We start from the raw sequence: 23,647 nt of genomic DNA on the forward strand, positions 1-23,647 counted from the left end.
CCTCTAAAAATGTGAAGATTTTTAGAGGAGAGACGAGTTTTCATGCCCTCAGGATTCACTCTTACCAGCAGAACTCGCACAGCTTTCTATATTTATATTTTCTAAAGGCAGAAGCTTCTCTTGAATACACAATCTTTAAGTAAGTTTGAGAGAGGTTAAGGATCTCCAAACTGCTAACATAAGACACAAGACATTGGGTGCAATTACAAAGGGTCAAATGTAACTAAGAGAATTTGTAAGAAGATTACTTGAATATTTCAGAAGTTTGTTCACACATTGTTCATTGTTTCATCGGATTGTGTTAAATGCAGACTAGTTTCCTTACTAAGGATGTTTCTTTACAACACAACTGCATTGTTGTATAGTTTTTGAGAGTGTTTTTTTTTACATATAAGTTTCTAAACACACACTCGAGACTCTTAATCAGGTCTTTGTTCTCTGCAAATATCAACATTGACACTCTTTTATGCATGTCCGTTTATTAAATTAAATGTTTATTTTAAACCAAACCACAATCTTTGACTGAGAAGCTTTGTTGTGTTTTTGTTTTAAGGTGTTAAAAACAGTCCCCGTAATCGTGGAGAAAACATGTTTTTCTAAATGATTGATTGAGGATTTGGTTTAGTTGTACTGTATAGGAATGTCAATTAGAAAAAGACAAGATGGGACAGATGATATGAGCTGAGGGTTTATTTCAGACATGAAGCAAGAAAAGAAAAGTAAAAATAATTAATCCACACAAGCAGAGTTTAGTGACTAAAAGTCATAAAGTTCTAACTAAACCTAAGAATGAACTAAATTCATTCATCATTCAAACTTAAGAATATTGTTTGCTAATAAAGCCATAGTCATTTAAAGGACAGTATTCACAACAGACAGAAAGAAGGATATAACATCTGGATCTGAATGAGACAAATACTTAAAGTTTCTCTTTCATGATATGAAACACCAAAGTCTGAAGAAATCTCTGAAAAATGGAGCAGGAGAAAAGAGGATGAGCAGAGACCTCCGGGGGACGTCGGTGATAAAGGTATCCACTAAGCACTTTACGATGTCAAGGTGCAAAACTAATGTGACGTCTGCTCAGATCATCTGGAGGAGAAACACACCTGGGGCTGAACCCTTCAGGATGACAAACAGCGTGATGTTTTCTCTTTAGAAACCTGCTATGCCGTCGGCGCGGTTCTATGGTCTGTCCAGACTGAAATATCTTAACAACTGCTGTTGCAACGTCATGAAGTTTAGTTCAGACATTGGTGTTTCCCGCAGGGTGAATTGTAAAAACATTGCTGATCCTGTGTTTTTCAATCTAGTGCCATCAACAGGTCAATAGTGTGGTTTATGACTTTCATCAACTCTCGCTATACTTTGTTTTTACCATCACAACTCATGTTAGCGAGATTGTGATATGAGACCAGATATCCTCGTACCCTGGTTTTAAGGTCTATCATTTTATATAATACCTAATGTTTTTAAGGTAGCATTATAACAACTCAGGTGACTCAGGACAGCTGATTGAAATCGGGACTGTCCCGAGTTTTACGAACGCCTAATCACCCTCATTTCGTCTCTCCCTTTACTTCGTCTTACATTTTGATTTGTTACATTTGATTTTTGTACCTTGTACTGAAAAGGCAACCTTATGGTCTGAGAAGAGAAACCAATGCTAAAATAAGCAGAATAAGCAACAACAAAATAGATAAAAAATAAATAAAATAAAATGAAAAAAAGTTAGATTTATTGATACTTTAAAAACTAAGAAAACTGTAAATAGTTTTCTTATGGCCGATACGTTTTGCATTTCTCAGGTGGGCTTAGTTCTGCCGGTGCAGTCTTGACCACAGCACAGTTTATAAAGTCCTGGCTCTGGCCCCAATTTGATTTGTGTAATCAAATTTGTGTTGTCGGTTTTTCATTAAGAATGAACTTGGCTGTGAGTGAGGAGCAGCTGTGTGTTATAAAACACAGCAGTGATCATGCAGGGCTCAAAGGAAGGCAGATTAACATATTATATCCTTGTGTGAGAAGCAAGGTTGCCCCACTGGATGCACCATATCACTGCTCACCACCGCTCCCTGCAAAACACTCCTGCTCTTCTTCCAGATGGCATCCACAGATGAAACCATCAGAAACGTTCATTATTAACAACATGCTCTGCATGGAACAGAGAATTAGAGGCTACGCCCACCTGCAGCAGAAATATTCACGCTCAAATATTCTTTTTATGAGCTGCAGTAATAAGCTGCTCATGTCTGCAGTTATGAATACACATATGTATTAGGGTCAAATTCAAAAACAAATAAGACAAGAAGCAAGTAAGGCCAAAGGCAGCAGTTGTTGGGAAAACATAATGTATGTGTAAATGTAAAGAAACTTAGGACACACTGTTTTGTATGATATGTTACGTTTCACATATTCCACACATCAATATATTAAAATACATTAATAAAGTATACAATATGTATTCTACTGTACAGTATTAAGGCCCTGTCACACTGTCCCGAAATTGACACCCGATGGACACACGATAAAGGAAATGTTCAAATTCGGCTGTGATCGTAGCAACATCGGGCCATTCGTGAGGGCATCTTAAGCCTTCGTATGACCGCCGGTGGAGTTTCTTACGGCCCGTCCACACAGCAGCTTTGAACAAATCTTGAAAATCTTGGAGCTGGGCGTGTCTGACAGCTTGGGGATTTTTTGCGAGCAACACGACCAACAACCAATCACATGAATCTCCCGCCCCCGACATACAAAGCAAAAAAAAAACGGGGATTTTATGCGAGCAATATATATATATATATAAACTCCCCAAACAGGTGAAAACCTACCAGTTTCACCCACTGTCTCTGGCACCTCCCTCCATGCCTGGTTCCTCCGGTTTGTATCCCGGTAAATAGTTCTGGTCGTAAAGAACCGGGTGATTTGCTACAGTAATTTCTCGTTTGGAATATGAGGAAATGTACTGCGGTCTGGCTCTCCCTGCTTACACGCGGTTTGATTGGCTAGAGCTTCTACTGTCAGATTTGCATAAACGGATCTGATTGGCTGTCGCTTCCAGCTCAGCCTCAAAAGTTGAACATTGTTCAACTTTGGAATCCTGAACATCCTGGAAATCCTGGAAATCTTCGCCTCGCCCCCCCACAATGCAGTTCGGCGACAAGCGAGGGAAAGTGACGTCATCCCCATTCAAAGTCAATGGGCGGAGACGCGCTGGAAGCGGTGGACAAATCGCCAAAAGCTGCTGTGTGGACGGGCCTTTAGGCTCCGGCAGCAACTTCGTGAGCGGCAACTTCGTAAGGCACTCGTGAGGGCATCTTGTCAAATCGTGTCATCTTCGTGTTATCATCGGTGCATTCACCCTCACTCTGATCGGGGCGAATGCCCGATGGCACCGATGATAACAAGATGCCCTCACGATGGCCTTACGAAGGGCAACATTTACACACGAATTCAACACGAAAATTAACCTTCGCAAGGTCCTTTGGCAATTTTTTGGCATGCCAAAGATTTTGCCACCGCTCACGAAGTTGCTGCCGGAGCCTGAGAAACTCCACCGGTGGTCATACGATGGCTTAAGATGCCCTCACGAATGGCCCGATGTTGCTACGATCACAGCCGAATTTGAACATTTCCTTTATCGTGTGTCCATCGGGTTGTTTTATTGCACAACAAAATCATGTAAATATATTATGTAAATAACCCAATTTGTGTTCTGTGAAACTAAAAAGGATATAATATATTATTTTGAAGGACAGTTGACAGGAAGTTGTTGTTGTTATGGAAACAACATTACGGAGAAAAGGTAATATTTTCTACATATAACGACGGATAAAGTAAAGAACAAAGTCTGAAGATATCAGTACTGTAACATAATTGTTTTTGGTACTTTCATTGCAGTTGTATGTCTTAAATGTAATGTAAATGTTGCCTTCGTGTGTGGTTCGGGGCCATCTTCGTGCGAAATTCACAATTCCATATTCGTGTGTCCATCGGGTGTCAACTTCGGGACAGTGTGACAGGGGCTTTAAAGTTTACATCCTGTTTCACCTTTTTTCAATTGTATGTGTTTACTGTATATTTGCCTATACTTGCAACTTAGCTGCATCGTTATTCGTCTTGCACTAGTTTATTAATTAATTTCCTGTTATTTCAGAATTGTTTTACATGTTGCAATTTTAGAGGAGCCTAAGTTAAAGTGTGAGAAGCTATTATGCTTTTCCTGTAATGTGTTATAAATGTGTGTGTGCATGTAAATGTTCTGCAAAGGCTAAAATCCCAAAATTCCCTCCAAAGGAAGTTTCTCTCCTGCCTGAAGCTTCCATTGGACTTTTTTGTTTACTTCCCTAACAGTGATGTCACTATGTAACACTCGCACTTAATTTGACTAGCTTCTAACACATTGTACGTGATAGGGCAAGGGGCGGGACATCTCTAAGCGGTTGACCAATCACAACAGAGCCGGCCAGCTAACCAATCAGAGCAGACTGGGCTCTGGTTTCAGACAGAGGTAGAAAAGAGGTGCTACAGCACAGGCAGTATGAGAAAAATACAGAGCTTTTTTTACATTAAAGCATGTCACAGTAGAGACACAAAATACTAATATGAACTTGAAATTGAGATGTATATGTCCTCTATCATCAATCATTTTCTTGATAGATACATTTTTTTTTTATTCTGGGAGATTAGTTTGAATCTGCTTGAAACCTAAATCAAAACAGAAGGCATTATCTTCATTTTTGTTGGGAGCAGGTTTACTCTAACATCCATAAATCAAAACTGACAACACATTGGAAAAATCCTGAGCTTGTTTCATTTCAATTAATACATGTCACTTTCCTTTTACTCCCTCCTCTGTCAATATAATTATGATGAAGGCCTCAGTTAAATCAGCCCAGAGAAAATATGAAACCTTTGTAATAGAAGGTTAAATCTGAAACGGTTTTGACGGATAATCGGGCACAAATGGGATTGGCCAGATGTTTTGAGGCAAAAACATTAGAATGTGTTTTTCATTCCTTCTATAACTGCCTCCACCTTTTCAGATGTGTCTATGGAGGATAGTGAGTAAATAAACACAGGAAGTACATCTTGAAGAAGGTCCCATTTGCCCTGTTAACAACCAGTTTTCATTTCATTCTCCAAATAGATTTTCTACGTTTTCTGATCAGAATGAATGATCAGCCTCCATGATTTGAGATTAAACAATGTAGAGTTGAAAAAAGGAAACGTCATACTTGTTTCTTAAAGAATAATGAGCCCTTAGTGCAGACTCCACCTTAGTTTGCAGTCTCTTAGAGGAGGACTAACAGAGAAGTAGAAGCACAGACTGCTCCTGGAAAGATGTTGGTTAAGAAACAGTTTTCACCCAAAAATAACAGCATTGTTTTTTTTGTTCCCAAGGCTGTCAGACTGAGTGGTGATGCTCATTTAGACAAATAGTGAGAGCGACAACCTTTCAGTTGGTTGCAATTGTGAAAAACATTATCAAACACAAATATAAAGTAGCACAAACAGATAATGAAATTCAAGGGAGCGTCACTAGTCCGTCATTCAACAGTGGTAGAATTAGAATTGGAGGGATGAAACCCTCTTTAAGCGTCACACGAAATGTGCTTTTAACCCCTCCTAGCACTAGGAGCAAAGCCAGTGTCCACATAGTGCCTTCCTGACAGAGACAGGCACTATGTGGACACTGGCCCTAATGTCCTTTTGAAACGACTGCTTTATGTCAACAAAGCGTGTGACTTCGACCTACCGACAGACAACCTTCTCAGTCTAATCTTCACTTACGACTCTCATTATAGTTTTAAAGCAGACGCTCAGATGTCATTAACTTTGACCTCAATTTAATTTAAAATAAACGTCTTTAAAATGAACGTCCTTCTTAGAGCTGGACATCATAACTACTTACTACCAGAAGTGAAAGAGAAATCAGGCCTATATCTTAAATAAAAGTCAAAATAGTATGACTATAAAATAATCTAGTCTAAATCTTACTGAGGTAGATAATACAGACGTGTTACAGGATCAATGAAGGTAAGATAAATAAGACGTGTTTCTCTAATAATATAAAAATTGATAGGTACAGTCATTATTTATATATTTTTCAATTGTTAGAATATAATAATGTTAAATGCCGATGAAAATAAGCCAGAAAGGTGCCCAATAAAGAGATGTGTGCATATTTATTTTGGTTTCCATTGGTCTGACGAACAGGTGGGAGCGGCAGGTGGGAGCGGCGGTGGCTAATGACGGTCATTACTCACCTCTCTCCGATGCCGGGGCCAGATCAATGAAGCTCCGACACTTCTCACCTGAGAGAGGAGAGAGAGGAGAGAAGAAGAGATAGATATCAAGAGGTGAAGAAGGCAAGGGGAAATTAGATGGGAACGAAGCAGAGAGAAGGAGTTGGAAGGAAAGTCGAGAGGGTGAGGGGATTTATGAGACAAGGAGAAAAAGGAGAAAATGTGCATTAGTGACAGTGCTTCAAACCATTCAAGTTAATAATGCATCAGGCCTGCAAACAGTGAGACTCTCCAGTATCAACACTTGGTTGAAATGGTTGATGCAGAGAACATGCTTTATTTTGCACAAAAGTTAAATGATGCTTGAATTATGGTAATTTTTGTTAACACTTAGTCATTATTTTGAGATTCTATGCCATAATTATGGTATGCTTAGTCATAATGCTGCTATGGTTTCTCTTTTTTTCTGTCAGTCATTAGTTAGAATCTTTTTTCCCCCACAATTCTACATTTTTATTTGAGCTTTTTTCTTTTACTGGTGGAAATGGGCTTCCATATCTATCCACACCTGCAACGCAGTCAACAGTTGAACTCAATAGTACAATATTATTCTGAGAGTATCTTTGCATAATGCAGTCTCATGTTGGATTTGGATGCCGAGTTAATAGGAGCTCAGGGGCCTCATTTATAAAGGGATATACGCTAAAAGATGGCGTACGCCAGTTTCTACGCAATGTTTGCAATTTATAAAATACTAACTTGACGGGAAAACGTGCGGTCCTCCACGCAAACTCTAACCCATGCGTACGCACTAAACACAAAAACGGGAGAGACGAGAAACTGCAAAATCGTTGGCAGAAGGAATAATGGAGAGAAATATGTGGAAATAATACCATAAATAAAATGTTACTTCTCATTTATCATATATGAAGAATTCATTTTCAAACATTGATTAAAGCCAATCTTAAAATGATGAAACAAACGCCTGTTTGCGACTCCTCAGTGCACACAAAAACATAACTTGGAGAAATAAATAAATACGGATATGTTATTTAAAACCACCTCGAATATGTTGTGTTAATGTTATGAAACGTTTTCTCATAAATGATGCGGTAAGCAGGAGGACAGAATTATATGGGCTCAGAACAGTCTCATAATACACACATGCACACAGAAGGATTCAAACTTGTATTTCCGGATCCATACTTGTGTTTTTCAATGCACACACAAATGTATTCCTTTTCATATACATGTAAACAAAATCCAAATACAGAAAAAAGTTTTACATATGTATTTTTGATCCTCACTTATTAGTTTCCTGTTTAAATCCCCTGAACCTGCAAACACAAACAGCTTTCTGTGCACGGATCGCTTTGCATTCGTGTGTGGGTTTTTTGAGACTCCCCTGACGGTCAGCCGATTCGTACTTGTAATTTTTCTATCTATAGCCAATCAGATGTCTCCTTCATTCTAAGCCAATCACATGAGCGCGCCCCCACGAGGGTAAGATTACTTCATATACGCATTTTGCGCAGTCCGGTCAGCTCGCTAAACAGAGGGCGGAGCATCAGGTGATCATGCAGAGCAGCGTGTCTCCATCAGACTCAGCAGCTGATCTGATCTCTCTCTTGCGTCCGGTTATATTTCACTCGCGTTTATGTCCATATCGATCAGATCCAGCTCTCCTGATCGGCCATTATAGAGAGCACCGATCAAACTATTAAGAGTGAATATCGGCCGATAATGACCGGCGGGGCTCCCCCCCGTTAACAGGTCACTGTCTAGCACTGGCTTCGTAGTGCACTGATCGATTAGGCTAAACTAACCTGTAGCTGCTCCCTCCACACTCACAACAACTTCATACAGACATAAATAAATAAAGTGTTGCCTGCCGTTTTTGTGTACACAAGCATTCATCAATGGTTTGGAAAGTGGCGCTGTACCTTAATAATATAAAGGCTTGTATTTGCGTGCATTTCCTGTTCGGAAAGTGGCGCTGTATGTGTCGGTCGCGAACGAGACGGCTCAAAGAGCCGGCTCTTTTAACTGAACGACGGGAGCCGGCTCTCGCTCGCGAACGAGCCGGTTTTTTTTTTTTTGCGGAGGGATCTAGATCGGCATGAATGCACATTATGTAATGTAAACATTATCCCGCTTATTACACATGGCCACATTCTCAACAAAGTAACGACATGACTCCCAATATTAATTGAAATGCTTTTATGGATTTATAAAATGATTTTATTGATTTAAAAACTAGTTTTATGTATCGATTTAAATTGACATGCATCCGCTAAGAAAAGTAGTCCGTTGTTACTGTTTGAACTATCATAGCAACGGCAGGAACTGCTTCGATAGTGTTTTTGAGGAGCTTTTTGATTACAGATTTGAAAACATCGTTGCTTGCTTTAAAAGTAGCACAATTCATTATGTCAAACCTTGGAAAGTATCTAGATATCCCTGCCCTAATGCCAAAGTAACTGCACACTGAATATGTGTCGCCGTTTGATGTCTATGTCTGGACCGCTGCGTAAAAAGGAGGGTTTCTGCCCCGTTACTTCTCTTCTTACTTCTATAAGAATAAAACACGGAGGACGGAGATCTCTTTTTCTCCCCCTCTTCTGACAGCCCAGCAGCTGATCTCAAAGCACGCTCCCCTCTCCTGCAGGGGGGCGTGGTCAGCTGCAGCTCACAGAATCAGCCCCCTGCGAAAACAGCGCTGGAAAGAGCAAATAGAGCGAAATGAGGCATGGCTAAAATGCAGGATATTTTTGGTATTTTGAAAAAAAAACTATATTTATATACTTTATATAGGTCGATACAGTAGCCCCTTTTTTTAAATAGTGTTTATTGGTGTTGCTATCTGTTTTGTGTAGCGTGGTTCTACAAGCAAGTCAATGCATTCATTGGGTGGTATCAGAGAGTTACAAGGGTCTGTAAATGCAATGAAAACAATTGGCCACAGCAAATCATTTATATTAAACATGTAATTTTTATTTTTGAATACTTCAGTACAAAGGATGTATTGAATAATTTAAGTGATATATGTGTACACATATAAATCATTAGTCAAAACAGGGCTACATTTGATTTAATTAAAAGGTATAATATGTGGTAAACTGAAGAGCTGTTTGGGAGCCGAAAAAGCCGGCTCTTCTTGGTGAGCCGAGCCAAATGATCCGGCTCACCAAGAAGAGCTGGAATTCCCATCACTACGCTATAATGAGAGTGGAGGGTGTCCTGAGATTAGCGCCTGCAGGCAGGCTCCATTGACCTGTCAGCTCCGGACTGCGCAAAATGCGTACATGAAGCGCTACGTCATGAACGCAAGAAATCTACCCTCGTGGGGGTGCGCTCATGTGATTGGCTTAGAATTGAGGAGACATCTGATTGGCTATAGATAGAAATAATTACAAGTACGAATTGGCTGACCGTCAGGGGAGTCTCAAAAAACCCACACACGAATGCACAGCGATCCGTGTACAGAAAGCGGTTTGTGTTTGCAGGTGCAGAGGTTTTAAACGGAAGACAAATATGTGAGGATCAAAAATACACATGTAAAACTTTTTTCTGTATTTGGATTTTATTTACATGTATATGAAACGGAATACATTTGTGTGTGCATTGAAAAACACAAGTGTGGATCCGGAAATACAAGTGTGAATCCTTTTGCGGATCATGAAATATAAGTGTGAATCCTTCTGTGTGTATGTGTGTATTATGAGACTGTTCTGAGCCTATACAATTACGTCTAAACTGAGGCTGTGTTGCATTTCTATAGGTTGTAGATACGAGCATGGTTTTATATACTATCATGTTTAATCGTGTTTTATGCCGTTTGCCAAGACTTGATAAGTCGCTTGTAAAACACAGGAGGTATGGAAGCTAAGAACACCATATGTGGTCAATTGTACAGCTAATATAACACAACACATTAGTTGGATTTCCTTTAACTGGTGGATATTAGAGATGTTAAGATTCACCGATTCGCATCGGTGCACCGGCATAAACGTTCAAGATGCGAGTGCACCGGTTGAAAGAGTGCACATCGGCTACAGTTTGGGTTGAACCGGGTTGAACTCGCGATGCATCGATTGCGTAGCGTCTTTGCATCGGTAAAAAACCGATTCATCATATAAAATTCCCTCATCTTGTCAACGCTCAGCAGAGACGATTTTTGATATTTGCTTCGCCACTACGGAGACCGAGAGTCTCAGTTATCAACACACACGGAAGTTGAGGGGAAAGAGAAACACAGCGCACCAAAAAATACCTACAAATCAAACGTTTGGCAACACTTCGGATTGTTCAAGAAAGACGGTGTAATAGTCATTTATGCTACAGGTATCCGTAGACCTTTGTATGAGGTATCTTTATTACTTAACAGGTCTACAGCCATGATACATAGATCCGTCCTAGATGCGGGCTTGCATACACACAGTATCACTCCGCAGCCGCACCCCATCAGTAACGTCCTGATGGTATATGTGCGTGGCACTATATACTACAGACGGTCAACTTGAAAAATCGCTCGCAAATTGTTAACGATTCCGAGCCGCTTTAAAGTACACAAGTAGTACGAGGAACTTAGCGACGCACATAAAGAGGCGACATGGGGTCTGCGGCTGAAAAGAGAAACATGAAAGTTAGACATACGAGTTAAATCAATCAGTGAGGTGTTCTGTCAGAGAGAGTGGTGTTTAGTTTACAGCAGCCTGTGACGGCCAATAATAATGTAAATGTCTTCCTTACTGTAAGCAGTTATGAAATACCTGTTTGTGAAAGGTTATTTGTATTCTTTATTGTTCATATAGAACCCACTGCTTTCTGCTCACTGGTGAGTTAGCCTATGAATGAGTGTTAAGCACATCAGGCTGGCAGCTGTATGGGCATTGCACTATGGTAGCTGTTATTTTCACATTGTTAATCATGAGCAATGCATCCTTACATTGTTGGATGTGGACTGTGAGGTGTTATAGAATTGTACTCTGGAAAGCTTTTAAAGGCAACAAAATAAACGGCATGATGGGATGTGCAGTACCAAATATGTAAAGCACTTTTTTGTTAATGTATGATTTGCTGCATATAAGGAATAAAACAAAAATCCTCTGTCGTACCATATTGAAGTATCATTATTTTTGCATCGTGTTGAATCGCATCGTATCGCACCAAATCGCATAATGTTGAATCAAATCGTATCGAACTGTATCGCAACAGGGGTGAATCGTATCGTATCGCATTGCATCGCCTAGTGTTTCAAATGTATCGTTAATGTATCGTATCGTGGCAACGTATCGAGATGCGCATCGCATCGGCCTCAGAGATGGAGATGCACATCCCTAGTGGATATAGAGTTGCTGCGGGGGGGTTGAGACGCACAGGCTGCAGTGGAGACGCTGCGCGCAGCTGATCGACAGCTGGAACACAAACCACCAAATACAAAAACATTATTCAGATCCAGTCGTCATGACTCCACTCCGGAGGGATTCCCTGTTCACTTCTTACAGTCTCTCATCAAGGGGGGGTCTCCTGTCCCCGGTACACACTGCCTGAGGAAGGCTATGTGTATTTTTTTTGTCATGAACCTTTTTCGGACCACTTGTTTATTTATTTTGGTGACGATCCGACCTCCATGCTGCTACTCTGGTTCAAACGGCATCCACCAAACAATATGATTTATCTCGACCTCCCCAAAATAACCCAAATCTTGCACGGTGTGAGATGTCTTTTTTAGCTGTTCTGTCGTAATTTCCTGCGATCTTCTTCATAAAGTCAGTCTGAATGAATGAATGAATGGGCGTTTCTTTGACTATTTATAGGCAAATATGGGCGTTACGTGAAGCCCGCAAAAGCTGCACCGCATTTCGAGTCGGTTGTGATTTATAAAGGGAAGCCGGGTAGGAAGTGCTGTACGCACTTTCCTCGCCGGTGCGCAATGTTTGGTGAATCAGAAAATGTTGGAAAATGTCTGTACCTATTTTTTGGATTTCTACTACGTAAGCAACCTTCCCACGTGAATCCTACGCACGGCGTTATAAATGAGGCCCCTGGACTTTGAAAACATATACTCTAAATAGGAAGTGGGTCATTTTGAGGTCACCAATTGTTTCTGGAGTGTTTGAATCTTCGAGTGACACGACAGAGGAAAACTGAACCTCAACCCAATTGTCTGAAAGAGACATTTTCAGGCAACTGTAACATTACACTTTTCAACATAAACAATTCCACTGCACTAAAAACACTATGGGTTAATCAATCAATCACAATGTACTCCTTAAAGCATGCACTGCATTTACAGAACGAACCTCCTGCTGTAAGACTCAGAGACTTGCAACTAGTGATTGAGACCATTAACTCATAAGGTGAATGTTACCTCAAGTTAAAAGTAGGTTCATTTTCTTATAGACTTCTATGCAATCAGACTTCTGTTTGCAACAAGTAGAGTCACTTGCCTTTTCAGGACTGTATGTTTTTGCCTGACTGAGAAACAAACATTGCTGATGTTTGTCTGAATCCATGTTATCCATTAAACCACATTTTAACTATTTGAATGCTTTTCATTTGAGTCCTCCTACCGGTCCAACAGTTCCCCTACTCTACCTAAATTAAAGTTAACATGTCAATGACCCTAGCTAAAAGTTGATCCATGACTCCCCTGTTATAAATGCAGAATGCTGTACTTGACGTATACTGGCCGGAAACTTATCTGAAGTGTTATAATGAATCTTTCCAAGGTTAAAACTCGAGAGGGACTTGGTGAGTTGCAGAGAAAGTGTGCTCTAAGGTGAGCAGCATGGCGTCTGATTAGGACATGAATCTAAAATGTAATTAAAGAATGAGCGGGCCTGTCTGTGACCTGACGACAGCACTAACTTACAGAACAATCAGTATTCCTACGCTTTCCCACTGCACATAGGAGGCAAATTACCCTATAATATGTCAATTATCCCAAGAAATCCCCGTTATCACACTGTGAATCAATCAGGCTGAAATTAAATAGATTTGCTTTAAAGAGGCTTCAGGTGGATTCCCATTTCTCTCTCTAGTACCTTTTTCTTTTACGGCACATTCTTCCCTCGCCCTGCAGCTCCGCAGTCAGTTTAATCAGTGATCCGATGTCATTCGGGGCTAATTGCAGCTGTAATGAGTATGAATGGTCTTGTGAAACAACGGCTAATGTAGCATTACTTCTACAGTAGTGTCTGCATTTTTCAGCCAGATCAGGTGCAGATCGCACAGAGAGACACACTTTTATGACAAGTTTACTCTTTGCCATGTCGTTTATTTACACGCAAACTAAGGTAGAAGGTAACATTTATTTCTTTATATTTCTATTCTAGTACCATTCAGAGACAAATATTGTGCTTTCGACTACATTTCTGAAAAACTTGCAGATTCAAAATGCTCTCTCAAAACTTTCTTGTAGGGTTATTATTTATTTATTTTTGCCATTCAGCCGCTGTTATGTGCATTCACACTGATGCGCAGAGAGAAGCTATGGTGCTAATGCCGGCTAGCATGGTGGTCAGAATAACTGTCATCCTCAGTGAAATCTGGAGAAGGACACAGAGGATGTAGTGGTAAACCGAAGAGACAAAGGAGGAGAGCTGGGTCAGATCTATGGAGAAAAGGAGATATATGTATGTCTCCCCCCTCTCATCATGGGGCAACGTACAATAACTGGCTAATGAAATGGATACGCTAACAGCGTTAGCTAAGAGTCAGAAGGAATAACTGGAGTGCAGTTTAATGTGTGTTTGACGGAAACAAACATGGCTGCACCAGGATATATCTAGGAGAGCTTTGGGACTGTATGGAAAAACAAGGATTGCACCGGGAGGTTCACCATGTCTTCACCAAAAATCTATGATTGAATTGAATAATATATACATGAATCACATTACAATAAGATTTTCTGAATTATGAGTGATTTTACTTTTGGCTATTTTTGTATATTTAGATGCAAATCATTTTATTAGGGCAGCATACATTTGACCTAAAATTGTGTATTTCCAAACTGTAGTATTACTTAAATATGCAATAACATTGACTTTCTTTTGTCTTATAGCATTTACAGGTCTTCTATAACATTGTTGGACTCACAATGGACAATTTTTATAAAAAAATATCTAAATCAATGCAGAAGAACAAGAGTAATCATCTTCTTCCTTGGTCAGAATCTGGCACCAACATAACCCAAAATGCAACTCAACTGCTGCCAGTTCAGTCAGAGATTATGCTGTTTTATGCTACTGTAGTATCAGCTACAGTAGTCTCACTTCTTCTTAAATTCACACCTCTACAGTAGACTTCACAAAGCTTCCTTCTGGACACACACAAGCCTTACTTCTTTCTTTCTTCCTGTATTTAACATATGCAGGAGTAATCCCCAACACCTGAAAACACACTGTAATGGGTAAAATCAGTCGAGTTCCCAACTCTTTTCAAATCCAAAGAACCCGACAGGATTCTGACTGGGTTTTTGGGTCAAGATGAGCCAGTCTTGTGTGGGTCAAAATGTTAGAGTTGTATACAATCCTATCCGGTGGTGTAAGAAAATATGGATGAACTTGTGTATTTAGATATTATGTTTTTTGATATTCTATTGATTCTCAAAAACACTGTACGCATATTATCTTTTCTGTGATAGGCAATTGTTATAATTTGTATTGGATTGCACAAAGAGTATAGTGCTATATTGTTTGATGTTACAGTTTTTAATACTTAAATGCACAGTTCAAATTATTTCAACTTTGACCTTTTTTTACTTTCGACACGCAACCAATCAGAATACATCTGTATTTATTGGTGCAAGCTAGCAGGAGATGTAACCATACAAACAAAACGTTTTACCTCAAGGCTCTGCATCCAACCTCGCAGCGAGCAAATCGTGTATCATGTGAATGCAGCTTAAGGTAGATTTTTGGAGACCTGGGGACAACTCTGATTCTACCCATTAGATAGTATTTGCAACTGGATCCTCTGTACATAAAATCCAGTTAGTTTACAACCTGTGAAATGAAAAGCAACCAGTTACCAGATTGAACTTGTTTAGCTGCTGTCAACCAATCACAGTCCACCATGGATGACTTTTCATTTCATCCGGTTGAAACACTTTTAATTTAATTGCAATAATTCTGCAAAACATAAAGAAAACAATAAGAAACTGAAAATACTTCACAAACTCAACAATTTCCGCATTTAATTAAATCAGTATTCAAAGTTAAATATAGTTGAAAAAAAGCTCAGTTTGGTGTAAAAGTGAACTTCCTGAAGACTAACCCCGTCAGACTGTGCTCTCATTGCTCTTGTTAAAACATTATGGAGCTGAGCTGCTTACCAGTCTCTGCGCCCTGCATGCCAGAGAGCGTGATGTAATTTAGTAAGCCTGCTGAAGAGGCAGCGTGACAATGTTTTTTAATTGAACCCTTAAGACCCTTCACACTGTCTCTCAGCACAGATTAAACAACTTGTATCAAGGGTCATCAAGTTGAGTGAAGGCCAAAGATACACCACAAGTCTCTTACTTGACATTGCCTCGCACCACGTCTGAACTGGAAGTTATTCTTACCGGCCATCATGCCCCCCTATTGATTATCAATTAGTGATTAGACGCTGCCTGCAACTGCTCTGATACACTCTAACATCACTTAGTTAACATCGGAGTAGAGACAGATAACAAAATACTCTCAAGTGAATCACTGCCAAATGTTCTACTGTTTTATTGTCTTAAAAGAGAGTAGAGTTTTTTTATTATTTCTATTATTATTTATGTTTACTCACGTGAGGCTGATAATTGAGTTAAAGAAAATAGCTCAACAATTTAATAAACAATATGCCAAAAACTTCCACAAGCACACCATGCTCTGACAGTGAGCTGCTCTGAATATCCGAACGGCATGAACAGAGTTTAAGAATGGCACAGTTTGTGCCAGAGTGCGCTCCGGCACCCAGAGTGACTATTTACAAGTTTAGTTACGTTTTTAAACTTTGTGGCATCATGACATCCCATTTCAGAATGCAGCATTAGAACCATCTCGTCTGGTCTTCAACCTTCCTAAATGTTCCCACACCACTTGCTCCACCGCTCACTTCACTGGCTTCCAGTAACTGCTAGAATCCACTTCAAGACACTAGTATTTGCGTACCATGCTGTGAATGGATCTGGCCCTTCCTACATCCAGGACATGGTTAAACCGTACACCCCAGCACGTGCACTCCGCTCTGCATCAGCCAACTGGCTCGCTGCACCCTCGCTGCGAGGCCGTGCGAGGGGGACCCAAGTTCCCATCAGCAAAAACACGTGGGTTTGCTATCCTGGCTCCAAAATGGTGGAATGAGCTCCCCATTGACATCAGGACAGCAGAAAGCTTACACACCTTCCGGCGCAGACTGAAAACTCATCTCTTTCGACTCCACTTTGAGCAATACAAAAGAAAAAAAAAGAAAAGCTCTTATATACTAACAAAGCACTCATATACTAACTAAGCACTTATATGCTATCAAAGCACTTACATACTAATATAGGACTGGCTTATCTAAAGCCAGTTGAGTAGCACTTGAAATGTTTTGCTCTATGAAACCTGATGTTCTTATATGATTCTGTTTTCTTCAAGTTTGTATCTTCTTGGTCGAATGCACTTATTGTAGGTTGCTTTGGATAAAAGTGTCAGCTAAATGCAATGTAATGTAATGTAACCAGACAGTCTGTGAAAAGCATTGGTGTAATGTAGTGAAGTACATGTACTCAAGTACTGTACTTAAGTACAATTTTGGGGTACTTTACTTGAGTATTTTTTATTGTATGCTACTTTATACTTCTACTCCACTGCATTTTAGAAGCTAATATTGTTGCTCAACATGCTACCTTTAGGTTCGTCATAAAACAATGCCACTTCCTAGGAAACAATGAATCTTAAATAATAACATCATGATCTTTTCTTTGTACCTTGGTTGGTGATTGGCTAATTGTTGCAAAAGCCAAAAAAAAACGTTATGACATCATAAAGTGTCCAAAAATCTGATCAGCTCATTTTCAGACAGGTTTTTATATAAATGGATCAGGACAAAAAGATAGTGAATCTTTGTTCCTGAAACTTTCAGAATCTCTTTACACAGAGGGGACACATGCTTATGTATAAAAGATGTGAAAAAGTGGATTTTTCACAATAGGTGACCTTTAAGTTTTGACTGAGAGAATTAAGTAGCATCTTGTTTCTTATTTTGATGTGATTATGTGTTTTATAAACAGTTGCGATGCATGGTGGAGCTTCTGGGTGTTCCTGCAGACCATCTTCTCAGTGAAGGGGAACACCTACCCATATTTATATATATATATATATATATGTATATATACATATCTAGTAACCTTCTTTTAGACACCACGAGAGCTAACTATGAAGCCTCTCTATCGCAGACAACAGGCGATAGCGAGAGGTGTACAGATTACACAATTCTGACTATTACAAAAACCTTTTATAGATAATTTACGTAACGCTGCCTCGAATGTGATACGTGAATTTGCCAATTAAATTATGACTTGTCGAAAGTCAAATGCAAGATATCTGCAGAGCTGTTTAATCATGATTTCACCAAAAAAAAAAACTAGTTTACCAAATGCTAAAATATTTTAATTATCTCTTTGCAATGTTGCAATTTATGACCTTTATTTATCACCTTTAGTAACTTTGCAGATTTTGATTCATGATGCCAAATATAATCAACACTTTAATCAGACTTTAGTTTCACCAAAGCTTCCCTGCAGTATGCAAAGTAGTTAAAACTAGCTGCACCTTTAACAGCTTTGACAAACACAGTAATGCATCAATAACATATTATTCTAAAATGGGCCGATCCACATTCCACCCACACTCACCGTATATATTCAAATGTTTTCCAAATCTAGGCAAACTGCCTAATAAAACATTAATCGAAGCAGGAAATCGACCATATTTTCTCCTGGTGGGCTTCCTATGGACTTCCTCACACTCAACGAGAAGCAGGCAGAGGGAGGGATAAACAACCTCACTATATCCAATCATAATAAATGTGTTGCATTTAGAGACAAATGTTATTCCAGCGCAGGTGTTCCCAGTTATTCTCACGATTAGACCTGTTCTCAGGTTAGGGTTGGACTGAGCTGCTACTAATTATTTTCTATAATGACTAATCTGCCCATTGTTTTTTCGATAAAGTCTTGTTGCTTCTGTAAATGTCGGAAAAAAGTTAAACCTACCTTATCTAACAGAGCCCAACATGACATCTTCAAATTGGTTGTTTCACTGATTTATAATCCAAATCCTAAATATTTAGTTTAAGTAACTAAGTACATTTTTAAGTAGTGCACTTAAGTACAATTGCCAAGTACTTGGCATGTATTGAAATGTTCCATTCCCAATATGTAATACTTTTCTCAACTACATTTTGGAAGCAATTATTGTATTTTTTACTCCTCTATATTTATTTCACATTAGTAACTAGTTTACTTATTTTAAAGTTCATAACATTAATAAAACATATAAATGAACGAATCAATTGTGATGTGCTATTATGGACTAAGATACCCAGCAATATAGTTACTTGTAACTAAAGTTAGTTTAGTTTTGGTACTTAAAGTGTATGTTGATGTGAATACTTTGGTCCTATTACCTAAGTAAAAAAATGCATGCAAGACTTTGACTTGTAACAGAGTATTTCTACACTGTAGTTGAATATATTTACTTAAGTGAAAGCTTTGAGTACTTGTTCCACCTCGGTAAAAAATACAAAATATTGAGATGACATGAGTTTGATGTTCAAATCAACTAATCATTATATGAACTGTCAAATAATTGCGGCTCCACACCAAACAGCCAATATATTAATGGAAAACAAAATCCCCTCCCAGCCCTGCACTGTTACTGGGGTACGGTTTATCTTCTAAGGATCAGGATGTGTTAAATGTGGTAAAATGTACGGACACTCATTATCAGCACAAGTTCAGCATTTGCCTTTAAGACCATAAACTGGTCAATACACGCAAACTCTCTTAATCTGTCTGTTTCACTAAGCTGTTTAATTACTCTTATACACAGCCAAAACACATCGTAACACTCTCTCTGTTTTCTCTCTCTCTCTCTCTCCCTCTCTCTCTGTCTGTATTGCTTGCAGAAGATAAGCAACAGATAGTGTTTGTTGTTTATCAGAAGTTAATCGTTTAGTTCCATCCATGTTTATTAATCAGCTGCTAAAAATAGTTTCAAACATATGCACTACTTTCACCTCTTTACGAAGGTACTGACTACTGAGCCTTTTTGAATGTGGTTTTGAAGATGATGTCATGTTTATAGTTTTGCTGCAATTTAAAAATATATATTTTCACTTTTGACTAACCTGAGGATTATTTTCTTGATTTCCCAAAGTCAAATGTCACATTTTGAAATCGTGTAGTTATGGCATACTAACTAGTGGTGGAAAGTAACTAAGTACATTTACTGGAGTATATACTTAAGTATACATTTTGGTACTTTACGTGAGTATTAACATTTGTTTTACTCCACGACATCTCAGATGGAAATATTGTACTTTTGACTTTATTTGTAATTTGTGGTGGTTGAATTAAATGTCATGTTTTTATATATTTGTACTAACTTATTACAATAATTGTAATTGAAACCATTTCATTTGTTCTTTTCAAGAGTGTTTTATGTTTTTTTGTGCTATGTGCTACCTTAAAGTGCAAATTAATTCCTAAACTGGTTTGATTTTCCGGTATGGACCCACCTGCCTCGTTGATGTTCTCCTCGCAGGAGTACCAGATGCCGGTGTGGAAGCGGCGGAAGAGGAAGCGGTCGTCCCCGGTCTCCCAGCTGTAGTGCACCTTGTTCTTGTCCGTCTCGTTAACACCGTAGTCGATGCAGTTGTGGCGCCGCTGCTTGCTGCAGTTGGGCTTTGGCACGCGCTGGGTGCCCTCGCACCAGTACGTGGTGATGAAGGCAGTGGTGGAGAAAAACAGAGCCACGAGGTTCAGACCCACGGACAGCAGCGCGCGACATTTCCGCGTGGTCTTCATGATAAACAAAGTTCATCCAAAGAGGTTGTTGGTCAGAGGATGAGAGGCATGACGCGGGAAAGACGCACAGAGGAATTACGCGCGTCTGCCTCTTTGCTCCTCTTTGTGTTAGTTTGTCCTCGCGGAGAAGTGACAGGTGGTGCAAACTGCACGAGAGAAAACCGTTATAAACCTGCCATTTACTTCAGCATTAGATCCCACAACTCCCAGCGTCCCCGTCTCAACAACTCTCAACAAGGAGGCACACTGAGGAAACGTCTCTCTGCCCCCCCCCCCCCCCTTTCTCTCTTTCTCTCCCCTCTCTCTCCCTCCTCGTGCGTCATCGCTGTGACCGGACTGTTTTTTATGGGGAGATGCTCTATGATTCTTTCACAAAATACTGGAATATAATCATAAATGTTTTATCACAGGAAGTCACCTTCAGGTTTTATCAGACAATCAGGATAATGAATGTATTGTCATATACAAAATAAAAGCAGCAAATGTTCTCTTATAAGAAGCTTACATTTTATTTTATTGCCAACGTATTATAACAACAATAACTTTATTTTCGCACCTTTTTCAGTGCTTTGACATAGTTAAATAATGCTTAGAAATCCATGTGAAATGTCACCTTCAGATTTGTTATAAGCCAAGCAGGATATTTAGCTAACCCTAACCCTTTAGGTTACATAACAAACAAAATAATGTTATCCAAAGCCACATGTGCATCGCTCACATTTAAAAACGTGTTACAATGCTATCAATACACAAACATTTGCTTCAAGATTCAACGAAAAGTGCTGCTACAGGATGTACGCACAGGATCAACCCCTTCAGTTTAAAGCTGGAGCAGAAATAAAAGTGTTTTGTCAGTATTAAGCTGTTAAAAATGATTTACCAACATTTTTATTGTAGGGCACATCTGTAAAACAAAATGTTTCGCAAATTGTTGGGCTAAAACTATCAGCATAACAACAGCAGGCGATATCTTTAAAAATAAAGCTGGAGAAGATGCAAAAGGAATAGGATCCAGTCTGGAGCCTTGGGGTACACCAGAAAACAGAGATTAATGTAATGAGGGTTCAGGTATGCACAGTTGGTGCAAAAACTCCTGTCTAAGAGGTAATCCATTTTAGGTGATCCTAAAATGTACTGCCCAAGCCTCTCAACTCCGTGTTGTGGTCTAATGTGACCAATACAGAATATTCTCCTGCACCATGACATCAAGTCAAATTCCTCGTACGTGTCAACCTACCTGGTAATGAAACTGTTTATAATATTATGAGATCGTTGCAGCCCATCTGAGAAGAGCCAACCTACCTGAACACACCCCTCCTTAATTAGTTTTTCCAGCTGTGACGTGTTGCAAGAACATGTAGAAACTAGCCATCCCTCTTTATCGATCTGCCAACTGAAAGCTCACATCTCCAGGCATGAACATCACCAGCGACAAGGCCGAGCCGCCCACCACATCCATCTATCACCCCTCATTTTATGGCTCCTACCTCCAGATCAATACAGTCAGCCTGTGTGTGTGTGTGTGTGTGTGTGTGTGTGTGTGTGTGTGTGTGTGTGTGTGTGTGTGTGTGTGTGTGTGTGTGTGTGTGTGTGTGTGTGTGTGTGTGTGTGTGTGTGTGGTGTGTGTGTGTGTGTGTGTGTGTGTGTGTGTGTGTGTGTGTGTGTGTGTGTGTATGTGTGTGTGGTATGGCAGCACAGTCTGATTCAGAGTGACAAAGCACTTCAGAAGGGTCAATAAAAAGAGAAGAAGACGGTACGTTGATAAATATGTGATAATGCCGTTGGATTTATCTGCAGTCACACTAAGCAGTTCAAATATTAACATAAAAGTATAATGACTGCAGCCCTCCTTTCAGGTAACAGTGACAGCATTTTAAACACTGGGAGTCCAGTCTTTGACTTCAGGTAAAGAAACTGATATATTTTAGTATCAGGGAACATTTTATTCTCTATATCACAACATTTCTAAGAGTTTTGGTCTTTTCCACAGGTAATTTAACATTCAAGATTCAATCACATCATTGTCATCGCACAGTTCAAGTAAATGTTTAGCATCTCACCAAAATTGCTAAAAGCAGGAATAATCTACAGAAATGACATAACCTAAACCCAAATGTTAACTTACTTGCCTCGCCACATCTGTAGGTATATATTTATTCAGTCCTTTTGTTGACTAAATTCCACGAGTTGTTTCTTATGAAGAAGAAGGTTTAATTTTAAACGTAACTACCGGAAATGTGCACATAATGCTGGACGTTTGTAGGACAAATTACAAAAATTACAATACATATATATTTAAAATATCATAAAAACTGTTGAATGGTATATTGGTATGATTTCAAGCCTCCTTCAATCGGTCAAATTATGTATTTGTGATTCCAACAATTTGAGCTGCCTTTGGATTGCTTTCTTTTTCATTTTATTACCCAGAATGTAACAACACTAACTAATTTAATGACACAAATCCAAATAGGACACTCTTAATTTTGTTAATGTTGGTACATTTCTGGTTATGTTTTGTGATCATGAAACCAACATGTCCTTTTACACGTAACACCTTGCTTCCATCATAGCCTGTAGTAGAAAACCCTTTCTGGCTTGAAAACACACACACACACACACACACACACACACACACACACACACACACACACACACACACACACACACACACACACACACACACACACATACATATTTTGTACTCTGTAGTTGGATAGATGCCCCTGACAAGATTTCCCATTGGATATATGAGACCATCTGTGGGTTCGCCCCGGCTTTGTTTGCTGTCTGAATTAAAACCCGGCATCAGCCCGTAGATCATGACGTCCAAGTTAACACAGCTCAGTGCTGCTGCTGCTGCCGAAACACGATACACCCCAGGCAACAACAGCAAAACACACCAAAGCTAACTTATCTTCAAGTGCACACTCAGGAACAACAACCCTCAAGCACCGTTTACTTCACAGGCTTTGTTTTGTGCAGCATTTTCTTCTGGGGACATTGTCCAGGTATTCTTTTTGTTTCTTTTTGTCTGGCAAAGTAGAAATACCACACTGCATCATGTCCTTGTATAATGGTTCGTATGACATGTGACAAAAAGTATTCCTAATTCTTCATGTGTTATCCTTGTTTCAGTAATAGTACAGAGATAGTATCATAAATATGTATGGTAAGTATTAAAAAGTACTTTTTAAATAGTACTTTTTAAATTTAAATTAATTGTATTATTATAGCATATTATATAACTGTTTTTTCACCAATTAATTATTGTGTTGTATACAGTATGTTGTATATTTGTCCTTAGATATACCATAACTTTATTACACATGTGCTTGCCTTTCTTATT

The 23,647-nt window shown here is 39.3% G+C and overlaps 1 protein-coding gene across 1 annotated transcript in view; it reads right to left on the reverse strand.

Annotated features, from left to right (window-relative positions):
* gsg1l (gsg1-like) overlaps positions 1-20,502 on the reverse strand; it is a 40,410-nt gene extending 19,908 nt beyond the window's left edge. Inside the window, exons 1-2 of the mRNA XM_034232871.1 lie at positions 20,010-20,502; positions 6,270-6,317 (exon numbers count right to left, since the gene is read on the reverse strand). Of these exons, the coding sequence (XP_034088762.1) occupies positions 6,270-6,317; positions 20,010-20,298 (337 nt within the window). The 5' untranslated portion in view covers positions 20,299-20,502. The remainder of the gene's footprint in view (positions 1-6,269; positions 6,318-20,009) is intronic.
* Between the last annotated feature and the right edge of the window lie 3,145 nt (positions 20,503-23,647).

Source organism: Gymnodraco acuticeps, unplaced genomic scaffold (genome assembly GCF_902827175.1).
Source record: "Gymnodraco acuticeps unplaced genomic scaffold, fGymAcu1.1, whole genome shotgun sequence".
NCBI classification, from domain to species: Eukaryota; Metazoa; Chordata; class Actinopteri; order Perciformes; family Bathydraconidae; genus Gymnodraco; species Gymnodraco acuticeps.